Source organism: Lingula anatina, chromosome 10, assembly GCF_051362555.1.
Source record: "Lingula anatina isolate TDL-2025a chromosome 10, LinAna3.0, whole genome shotgun sequence".
Taxonomy (NCBI): domain Eukaryota; kingdom Metazoa; phylum Brachiopoda; class Lingulata; order Lingulida; family Lingulidae; genus Lingula; species Lingula anatina.
In genome coordinates this window covers 18495739-18507083 of record NC_141776.1, presented here as the reverse complement: position 1 = coordinate 18507083, position 11345 = coordinate 18495739, and the positions used below count along the sequence as shown (strand labels likewise).

General features: G+C 37.3%; 2 protein-coding genes across 2 annotated transcripts in view; both read left to right on the top strand.

The window, feature by feature from the left end:
• The first annotated feature begins 743 nt into the window (after nucleotides 1-743).
• LOC106160267 (uncharacterized) overlaps nucleotides 744-11345 on the top strand; it is a 116663-nt gene continuing 106061 nt past the window's right edge. Inside the window, exons 1-2 of the mRNA XM_086998253.1 lie at nucleotides 744-925; nucleotides 1574-1648. Coding sequence (XP_086854379.1) covers nucleotides 763-925; nucleotides 1574-1648 — 238 coding nt within the window. The 5' untranslated portion in view covers nucleotides 744-762. The remainder of the gene's footprint in view (nucleotides 926-1573; nucleotides 1649-11345) is intronic.
• Nucleotides 2539-3852, top strand: LOC147759715 (uncharacterized). The gene is made up of 3 exons (XM_086997388.1): nucleotides 2539-2810; nucleotides 3299-3367; nucleotides 3725-3852. The coding sequence occupies exons 1-3, from the start codon at nucleotides 2606-2608 to the stop codon at nucleotides 3850-3852; spliced, it is 402 nt and encodes a 133-aa protein (XP_086853514.1). The 5' UTR covers nucleotides 2539-2605.

Here is an 11345-nt window from a genome sequence, read left to right as displayed (position 1 = left end):
TTGATTGACTTTGCTTGTGTTAAAGTTAAATGTTGAATCTTGGTATAACGAGAATTAACTATTTGCATTACTTGTTTACTTTAAACGTAAATTACGATTTCAGTTGTTGTATTTGTTGAATTGTAGTAATTGTTAGTTTAATAATTTAAAGTAATGGTTTATATTGTAATAATAGGGGGGAGTTTTGTTCGTCAAAAGGGGGGAGAGTGTGACGATGTAGTGTGTTAGATGAGATTATTTTATATTGCTACCGGTAGATGTCTCTGTAAGTAAAGTGTTGTCCGGTGTGCAAGTTTGAATCTCTCCCGTGATTGGTAACTTAAAGGTAAAACTGTTCACTGTATAGTTGGTTCTGATTGGTAAACGTGTACTATCTGAACTAGTATATAAGGGGTAACGTGAAATAAATCGGCCTCTTTGGCTTCTTTGCGGCTGACTTTGCAGCTCTCTTGGTTCTTTTGCTCTTCTCTTGGGGCTGATCTCTTTGGGCTATTTGGCTTTGTGCTTATACTCTGAGACACCAGTAAGTACATTGTTATTTGTACCTTCATAAGGCACTCGGCCGCGAAGGCGTAACAGTATGTGGTAAGTTTTAAGAGTGTATTCTTGGCATCATTTATGGATTTTAATTGAAACTGCCTTTTTCTATGTCAATTCTTTCCTTTTGTCAATGAATTCTGAAAATGTCTTTCTCTCCTCCTGGCAAAATTCACATAAATTATGATCCTTTATTTTATTCCTTTTTGGAGGTATGCAGTGAGAATGATAATGCATGAAGCAATGTTACAGCAAAAGCAAGTCATCCCTGTATATGGAGACATCACCAGTGAAGAACAGAGAAAATTACCTTTGCCCTTGAGACATTTGACTCCAATAGAAAGCAAGAAGGAAGGATTTTTGAAACATTTGTCAATGAGGATCAAAGGTAACATCCCTGGGTATAAAAATTTTGTCTATATCAGTAACTGTCTTTGTAAGTTTACCATACTTGTACTTGTCACTCTGAATTTGATAGTTTGGTATCACTACTGTATTAACACTGATTGTTGATTGTACCACCAATTGCAAACACAACAGGCAAAGTTGCTGTTTGAAAGGGTGGGATGCTCCACCAGAAAATATACTATTGAGGAGATAAATAAAACATTTTAAAACATTGGGTATATCCGCCTTGTAATTAATCACTAAAATATTTTGAATATTTTGTTATTTAAAATTAAAACTATATTTGTTTTTATGTAGTGATATCTTTTGTGTGAATAAATTGGAATTGACATATTTTTAATTTAGACATATGGAGATTTAATAACTGTGCCCCTGCAGAGACAATGTGTGGGGAAGAGTGTGAGAGGCAGAGAGCCCATTTACAGGATTAAGCAGTCTTCCTTTCATGTACTGTAGGTCTGCCATATTTAGGTTGTGGCCTAGCTAGCACTCTAGTCTTCATATATTGAATCATCCCATAGCAGACTTTTGTGATTATCTGCTGAGAGCAAATGGGATCTTGGTTACATCTGCCAATCAAAGTGTGTGCAAGATGAGTATAATAAGTAAATAACTTGTGTATTTCCAGGGGAAGATATTGAATATGATGTTTCCATTTTTTATGATGAAAGAGATGAGATGGAGGTGGAAAAACTATCTCAAGGTTTGTGGAGATTAGTATAACTCATTTAAATACTTTGAACTAAGAAATGTTTTATGGCCATTCAACATGTGACAATAAAGTTATAGTATAGAAATCATTTTCCAATCAAAAAAATTTGGAGGCAGGCCATATTGTTAAATGTAAGTTAATTATATTACTTACTACTAAATAAGAGGCATATTCTACGGGTAAATAATCTGTATAACTATTAATTAAAATTGACTGCATTAAGTAAGTTCCAGTGAAATGCATTCATATCTGGAGTAGAAAATATAGTAACATATATTTTACATTTTCCCAGATTTAGCAGGACAAGGGGTGACTTGTATGTTGGTTGAAATTGACCTACATAGACTTAGAGTAAGGGATATGTTTGGGTATGCCTGGAAACAATCCAGGAGTGTACTGCTGTATATAACTACACATTACCTGCAACAGTAAGTATAAGCTAGGTGTTGTTGAAATTTGTTATTTCTGTCTGGATGTGGTAGAATCTATTACACACCTTATATTTGAATGTTAAGTGTAGTGCAAATTGCCATATGCTATATGTACTGGTAGAGAGCTGGCTACTTTATTTTTAATTTAAGTAATGCATAACTTGACATTTCATTAACAACAGTCTTATGGGCCTTAGAAATGATAATTAAGAACACACAGATTAATCCATTAATTATAGTTGTGAAATTATTGTTTACTGAAGAACCAAAAGGGGAACAAGCCCAATTTTTGCAGAATAAGAATGCTTTTTGAAAGAAACTTATGCTATCTTTAGAAAAAAACTTTTTAAATATATTGTTTGTAGTATGTGGTAAGTTGTAAGAGTGTATACTTGGCATCATTTATGGATTTTAATTGAAACTGCCTTTTTCTATGTCAATTCTTTCCTTTTGTCAATGAATTCTGAAAATGTCTTTCTTTCCTACATCATTTAATTTGGCAAAATTCACATAAATTATGGTCCTTTATTTTAGTCCTTTTTGGAGGTATGAAGCAGAAAGGATAAAGCATGAAGCAATGTCACAGAAAAAAGAAGTCATCCATGTGTATAGAGACATCACCAGTGAAGAACTGAGAAAATTACTTTTACCCTTGAGACATTTGATACCCATAGATAGCAGAGAGGAAGGATTTTTGAAACATTTGTCAATGAGGATCAAAGGTAATCTCTCTGAGTATTAAAATACTGTTTATTACAGTAACTGTCTCTGTCAGCTTACCATACTTTTACTCAATTGTTACCCTGAATTTGATAGTTTGATATCACTGATATATTGACTAGTTTTTTTCCACATTGATTGTACCACCAAATGTAAACACCACAGGCAAAGTTGCTGTTGAAAGGGTGGGATGTTCCACCAGAAAATATACTATTGAGGAGATGAATAAAACATTTAAAAACTATGGGAATATCTGACTTGTAATTAATCACTAAAATATTTTGAATATTTTGTGATTAAAAAGTCAAACAATGCTTGTTTTAATGTAGTGATATCTTTATTGTGAATGAATTGGAACTGGCATAATTAAGATCTGGTGGACTTTTGTGATTATCTGCTGAGAGCAAATGGGATCTTGGTTACATCTGTCAATCAAATTTTGTGCAAGATGAGTATAATAAGTAAATAATTTGACAATGTGTATTTCCAGGGGAAGAATATGATGTGTCCATTTTTTATGACAAAAGAGATGAAATGAAAGTAGAACAACTATCTCAAGGTTTGTGGAGACGAGTACAACTCATTTTAATACTTGGAACTAAGAAATGTTTTATGGCCATTCAACATGTGACAATAAAGTTACAGTAAAGAAATTATTTTCTAATAGCATAGATGATGGAGGCAGGTCATATTGTTGAATGTAAATTACATTACATGTACTTACTTCTCAATAAGAAGCACATTCTACAGATCAATTATTTTGTATAATCATATTAATTTTAATAGAATTCATTAACTAAGTTCCAGTTTTCATACGAAGAGTTATTATCCCTTTTAGTAAGTTCCAGTGATATGCATGTACATGTATATCTGGAGTTGAAAATATAATTTATACTTTACATCATTTTTTTACCAGATTTAGCAGTACAAGGGGTGACTTGTATGTTGCTTGAGAGTGACTCTTCATCTGAAATGAGAGTGGAAGTCTTAAAACATTCTAGGAAGATACTGCTGTATATAACTACAAATAGCCTAGGGGGGTAAGTATACTGTCTCTGCTTTTGAATTTTCTTTTGTTTGGAAGTGATAGAATATATTACACTTGCTGCGTCTTGATTTGACATTTGATTATACAGTAAAGTCTTGAAAATTTCGTAGTTCTTGAAAATTTGGTCGGCAGACAATTTTCCGCCGACGTAACTTTTTTCCCTTTGAAAACTACGTCGACCTTGAAAATGAGGTACTCGATAATTTTTGAAAAGTTCGTCACTAAATATGGCCGCGTTGTCCAGCTCAAACATGAAGGTAATGTGTCAGTTGATTCAAGACAATGATACGATCAGGATATCATTGCCGATAACACTCTCAATGGGAGATAGGAACAATAGTGCGCCCCTGCGAGAGGTTACTCACAATATAGATGGTTTAGATGTGAATTCCCGTTCTCAATTTCGGGAACGTCGGCCTTTTGTCTTTAGTTACATTACTGTTACCTGGCTTAAGGTGCGTTATCAAGCCGGCAAATAGAAATCACAGGCTGCGGCTTTGTCATTTGTAACGCCGTTATTGTTATCGGCGGCTGTCCTAAATGAGGAAGACACAATGAAAAAATCAAGATATTATCTCGAAGTGAAATGTACCATTCACTTCTATTCATGTCCATGTTCAATTTAGGACCATTTAATGATTACCTGGCTCGTACAGGGAGATCGTTCGCAATGCGAATGGGACGAGATGGCAATTTTCATATCTTCAGCGGAGAATCGTTCTTGTAATATCGTCAACAGATCGTTCGCGATCCAAACGAGATGGGAAGATAATTTTCATATTTGTAGCGGACTCCGTTCGCGTAAGATCATCAGCGGGAGATCGTTTGTGATTCGAGAGAGACGAAAAGGCAATCTTCATATCTTCAGCGGGAGATCATTCAGGATGTAAGCGAGAATAAAAATTTAATGCACTTTTCATATTAGTTCATTATTTTAACCCCCCCCCTTTGAATTTTATAAATAATATATACTTTTCATTTTATCTTTAATCCCCCTTCCCCCTATCACGGCATATCTTCAGCGGAGAATCGTTCGCGTAATATCGTCAAGACTTTCGTTGCGTAAGATCGTCAGAGGGAGATCGTTCGCGATCCGAACGAGACGAAAAGGCAATTTTCATATCATCATCGGGAGATCGTTCGCGATGTTAGCAAGAATGAAATGCAATTTTCATATTAGTTCAAGGGATTTAGGGAACTTCGTTCGCGGAAGATCGTCAGCGGGAGATTATTTAACCCCTCCCCCCCCCCCACACACACACTTTGGATTTTTTTTTAATATTCATTTTCATTTTATCTTTAATCCGCCCCCTGCCCTGCTCACGGTATATCTTCGGCGGAGAATCGTTCGCGTAATATTCTCAGGACTTTGTTCGCGTAAGATCATATCAGAGGGAGATCGTTCGCGATCCTTGCTAGACGAAAAGGCAATTTTCACATCTTCACCGGGAGATTGTTTGCGATGTAAGCAATAATAAAATGCAGTTTTCATATTAGTTCAAGGAACTTAAATTACGGAAGATCGTCAACGGGAGATCATTATTTTAACTCCCTGTAAATTTTTAGGAAATTACAGATGGTAATTTTAGAAGGCCTGACACTCAATCCTGGGAAAAGCCCTGCATGCAACAAACGTTCCCAAGAGCGTAATTTTTTTAATATGTCGCGTCCAGGTTATGATGCAAGGTTGCAATTAGGCTTATCATGATCCTTCCCCTCTATCAGGAGGTATGTTTCTTACCAAGAAGATAATTCTCAACATGTTTTCGGGTACAGTAAGTTAAGTATAACTTAATCGAGATGCACTAATAAATAGATTATTATTTACCACCAGAAAATGACTTAGGAAGTAGTAATAAATATCCCACAATATAGGAGGGTCAAAGATAACAGTCGCTAAGGATAAAAGCCCAAAGGCCGGATTTTTGAAAATTTCATCATACCCAGGAGTCGGGGAGAGGTAATTTTGAAAAATTAGTCGAATTTACACAATTAAAAATATTAATTAATTTTTAAGCGACGAAATTTTCAAGACTTTACCGTACATTGTCTTTTACTTGGTAGAGCTGTGCATTCCATTTTTAGCTCCCTTGATTATGATGAGCCGGTAAGGGGCCCGTATGTATTAAAAGGGATAACAACTGTTCAATTTGAGCAAAAAATGGATTTTCCTAGGGTAAAGGCAATTTTCCGATACTTACCAATGGTAAATCAATCCGTTCCCATATTCAAAGTTAGTCCCTGTTTTTTTTTCTAAAAAGTTTGGTTTTTTGTAATGTTCTCTTAAGAGATTATTACAGACTGTAGCCATCTGTGGAGGTCACTTGATGTGATGGCAAGCACAAATTTCAGAGTAATTGAGTTAACTGCTGTTTTGGTGGTAAAATAGAATTCCTTATATTTCTATAAGTTATTAACAATGTATTTATTGTGAAATGTGGATATCTAACAAATCAGGGGCGGATTTAGGCCGTCTTCTGGGTCTTCCGGAAGACGGTCAGATTTTCAAGTTTACATTGACGGGTATCTAATTTTTACTGTCGGAAGACGGTCAAAAATGGAGGATATATCAACACGGATAATTTGGAAGACTGTCAAAATATATATCTGGATCCGCCCCTGCAAATGGTTGTTATCCCTTTAAGTAATGCAGAACTAGACTTCTCATTAGGAACAGTGTTATGGGAATTATAACCAACAGCTAAGAGCGCATTCTCAACGAATTAAGCCAGGCTTTACAAAGCCGGTGACCTAAAAATGGCGGACGTACATGAAAGAAAAACCGCCTAATCTTTTAATAGTCTCTCCGCCTCCCCACACGTCGTCCCTGCGGGGTACAGTAATTAAATCTCGGCTCTGTTCGCCATGCGGAAGCTACCTGAGAAATATTAAGTGCGCATGCTCATCAGTTAAACTCGTGGTGAAGAAGGCATAGCGGCTGAAGGCGATCGAAAAAAAAAAGCTCTTCTGTTCTATTATCTTTGAAAACAGAGACGAAAAAGGAATAATTTGGCCCGTAGAGCAGCAATGAATCGACTATCTAAGGAGATAATATCACCAGAGATATTCACGGAAATATTAATGTTCGGAGCCGAGATTTAATTACTGTACCCCGCAGGGACGACGTGTGGGGAGGCGTGTGAGAGGCGGAGAGACTATTAAAAGATTAGGCGGTTTTTCTTTCATGTACGTCCGCCATTTTTAGGTCACCGGCTTTGTAAAGCCTGGCTTAATTCGTTGAGAATGCGCTCTAAGAATACTAAGTGGATCTAGACCATTGATATGAATTTTTCATAATGATTGTGAAATACTGATTACTCTGTGTCGGGAGCACTCAGAGATCAAGAGATGCTCCCGACGATGCAATTATGTAATTAGAATCAATTACCTTTTGGCGCGCTGGAGGTTTGATGTTCCTGTTTGATCTGCGTAAGGGCTGAGATTGAGGTGTTTCACATTTTGTAACAGTATATGTGTTTGTAATGTTAGCAAGAGGTTCATCAGTTTCCTCAATCTCATTGTTTCTGAAATCAAAATGTTCTTTTGTCTTATGAATGTTTCCTGTTGCGTTGGTAAATTCCACCATTGGATTCCACATAATAAGATCTGGGTTTGTCTGATACAATTTTAACCTTGGCAGGTAGCCATGTATTATTCTGGGTGTCATACATGCGAACAAATTCTCCTTCATGTAAAGGTGCAAGTTGTTTGACATGCTGATCATAGTGTGTTTTAAGCCTGGGTCACAACCGTCCGTACTGGCTCTTATGGGCTGTTTGCGTCCAAATTTTGCGCAGAATCTCACGTCCCCCGCAAGTCCTTCAATGGTGATCAATGGGAGTTGTGCGAAGTTTTTGAATTCTTCAGACAAAAACTGAGGTCCATGGCCAGTTTTAAAAATCTCAGGGATGCCAAGCTCCTGGAATATGCTCTTAAAGTGTGCAATAACACTGCCTGATGATGTTCTTGTAAGCTTCCGCACTAAAGGGTATTTGCTGTACTGGTCAGCAACTAATAAGTAGTCAGTTTGTCTACAATAGAACAAATCTGCTGCTAATGTGTGCCATGCATGGGGAGGTACATTTGTTGGCAGTAAGGGTTCCTTACTGTTGGCAGCTTGGTGTTTCTGGCAAGGTGGACACAGTCCAACTGTGTGCTCAATATCATTATTCATGACAGGCCAGACAATTTTTGCACGTAGCTTACATTTCTCAACTCCCTGATGGGCATAATGTAGCTGTTTAAGTAGGTCAGGGTGAAGTACTGTTGGAATAATCATCCTTTTCCCCTTCATAATGATTCCATCTGAGATGCCTAACTCATCATGGTAGTTCCAGTATAGGTGGAGAAATTCTAGACACTGGTTGTGTGTAGCTGGCCATTCTACAGAAATCATTTCACGAAGAGCTGCTAGCTGCGGTTCTTTTACTAGTTTCCTCACGAATTTGCTCAATGCATGTTGGACTTGCGTTCATGTAAGAGTGTAATTCGTGTATTGTAATGTCAAGTCCTTTTGATGTTGTCACCATCACAAGGTCTTATGCGAGAGAGGGAATCAGCAAGTCTGCCTGGGACATACACAACCTCTGTGTCATAACACTGTGTTCTCAGCAACATGCAGGTCAGATGCGGTGGTGTGTTGTGTAGGTGCTTCTTGAAAATAGCTTCTAGAGGCTTGTCAGTCAGTCAGTCTCTACTTTAACATGTCTACCATAGACATAATGGTGAAACTTTTCAAGACCAAACACTACTGCTAACATCTCGTGCCAGTAACGTGACTCTGTTTCTATGAGTGCTTTACTAGCATATGCAACTGGGCCTTTATCCTGGATTATGGCAGCTCCTAATTCATAAGATGAAGCGTCAACCTGGAGTGTAAGTGACTTGCTACTGTCATTGAATTGGAGGTTGGTTGCGTTTGCTGTTTATCTTTTTATCCTGTTGAATGCAATACATTGTTCAGCATTCCACTGAAAAACACTATCCTTCTTGCACAGGTCCCTGAGGCTACTTGTAAGTTGAGACGTGGGAAATGTACCTGCTTAGATAATTGGTCATTCCAAGGAATGTTTGCAGCTCAGATACATTTCTCGGTTCATTCATTACATAAATGGCTTCTACCTTTGCTGGGTCTGGTTATAGCCCGTCTTTTCCTATAATATATGAACGAAGAATGGAATTTCCTCCCTTCTAAGAATCATCTTGTTTTCATTAAAGCGTATCCCCTTTCTTCTGGCTGTATCTTATATTACGCGCAGAGTCACATTGTGGTCAGATCCATCCTTCTGCCAACCTGCTATGATTAGGTCGTTAGCGATTCCGGTACACCCTGGAATGTCTTTGAAGACTTCTTGGCTTGGAAGACATCTTGAGAAAGCGAGAGGCCAAAGGGTAGTCTGTTGTATCTAAATCTTCTGAAGGGTGTATTGAAGGTAGTCAGGAGAGAACTTTCTTCATCTAACGTGATATTCCAATACCCACTCCGAAGGTCAAGTATGCGCGCCACTCAGTTGAGGTAGGACATCATCTAGTGTTGGCGTGTAGTGGTGTGGATGTTTAATTGCCGTATTTAAGTCTCTTGGGTCCAGGCAGAGATGTATTTTTCCATTGGGTTTGGTTACACATACACACGAGTTTACCCATTTCGTTGGTTGTATGACAATGGACAGGATCCCTTGCTCAATGAGAGAGTCCAACTCCTCCTCGAGTGCTGGCTGCAATGCAATAGGTACACGCCGTGGTGGGTGAACAACAAGAGAAACAGTGGGGTCAATATTTATGTGATATTCCCCATCCAATTTCCCGATACTTTGAAAGACATCCTTATACTCTGATAGTATGGACTGTCTTGCCACTGTATTGATGTTCAGAGTAACAAGTCCCAGTTTTTGACTGGTTTCCATTCCTAGTATAACTGGTCCTTCACAGTCCACAATATATAGCTGTCTGAGGTCACCATGACCTTGTCATTTGTGAATGTCAATGTTGCTATTCCACATACTGGTAACTTACTGCCACCATATGCAGGGTACAAAATAAGGACTGTCCGGCAGCCTGGGACGGCTAAATTATCACCTGGGCAGTCTCTTTCCAAAAGTTGCCAGTCCGTTGGTCTGGTCATTTTCTGGCCTCTAAAATAACTGTATATCAATATGCACGTTCATGTTAAACAGATTTGGTTGAAATAAAAACGAAAACAATGAGGCTAGCCCTTCAAGAAATCGACACTCTTAACAAATGAACAAAATCTGAAAGTACATGCTTATTCACCGTTTTCCCGGCATGCCTAGCGCAAAGCCCCTTCACCGTGTTATGAAACATCTGATACAAAGTATCAAATGCGGCATTTACATGCTTGTTTACGAAACAAGTGACGAACGATGTGTGGTCATTCAAGTTCACACAATCTCGTCTAATTACGCAGTTTAAGTTTTGCTTCTTCTATAATCTGTAATTATAATTGTACGATGTCTTTCTCATAAAGAAATTTAATTGAATAATGTCACGACGCACGTGGATTATACAAGATTGTGCTTAAGTCGCAGTCTACCCTCTGTAAGTATTTTGGTGCTAATGCCCCAGCACGTAAGAAAAGAACACAGGAAGGTATCAGGCAGTCACATGTAAAAATTCAGTTCGGACAAGTGAATTTGCAGGGTGGGCTGTCCGACGGACAGGTTATGTTTTATGAGAACTAAAGAACAAAAATCTTGAAAAAGAAATTTTTGTTGCATCCTAACGTCTTCTCGTCTCTTCCTGGATTGCGTTGAAAAGAGTGACCTACATTTGGTACAAAACACGTGGTCCCAAAACAAAGTCTAAGCAAACTTACTGCCAAATTATGAAAGTGAACACCTTCCAAAACTTCACAAGACAAAATTTATTCACATAACAGGCTGACTACTGAATATTTATTTGTTTACAAATCTACGTGCTCTAGTAACAAAGACCATTCCTAAAATAGAAACTAATAATAATGAATAATAATAATAATTTATTTTTCTATGGCGCATTCCATTAAAAATCTCAATGCGCCTTACAACATTCACTTAAAAGAGCTAAATAACACAATACTAATATAAGAACACATTACAATTTTAAAGGACTAAGAACTAATTTAAAGAACCAATTATTCATATTCTAAAATGATAAGAAACTAAAGTGACAACATTTAAAATGAATCATAAAATTACAGTACACCTTATTAAAAACTAAAATTAACTATATGATAGTTACTGATAGGCTATTCTAAAAATATGAGTCTTCAAAAGCTTTTTAAAAGTATCTATGTCACCTGCTGCTCGTATTTCAGAGGGTAAGGTGTTCCAAACTTTGGGTGCATATATCATAAATGCCCTTTCACCATAAAATTTACCAGCTTTCTAAAGCTGTGTTCTAAAAGTAAATGACTAAAAGTTGAAGACCTGGTAACTCTTCCATGCTGATGTTGCTTCATAAGTTCTGAGCTATAAAGTGGTTTATTCTCAGG

Excerpts from the sequence above, each read along its gene's own strand:
- LOC147759715 (XM_086997388.1), top strand. The coding sequence starts at position 2,606 with ATGGTCCTTTATTTTAGTCCTTTTTGGAGGTATGAAGCAGAAAGGATA. Across the intron at positions 2,811-3,298 it reads TTTGTCAATGAGGATCAAAG|GGGAAGAATATGATGTGTCC; the intron begins GTAATCTCTCTG and ends GTGTATTTCCAG. Across the intron at positions 3,368-3,724 it reads AGTAGAACAACTATCTCAAG|ATTTAGCAGTACAAGGGGTG; the intron begins GTTTGTGGAGAC and ends TTTTTTTACCAG.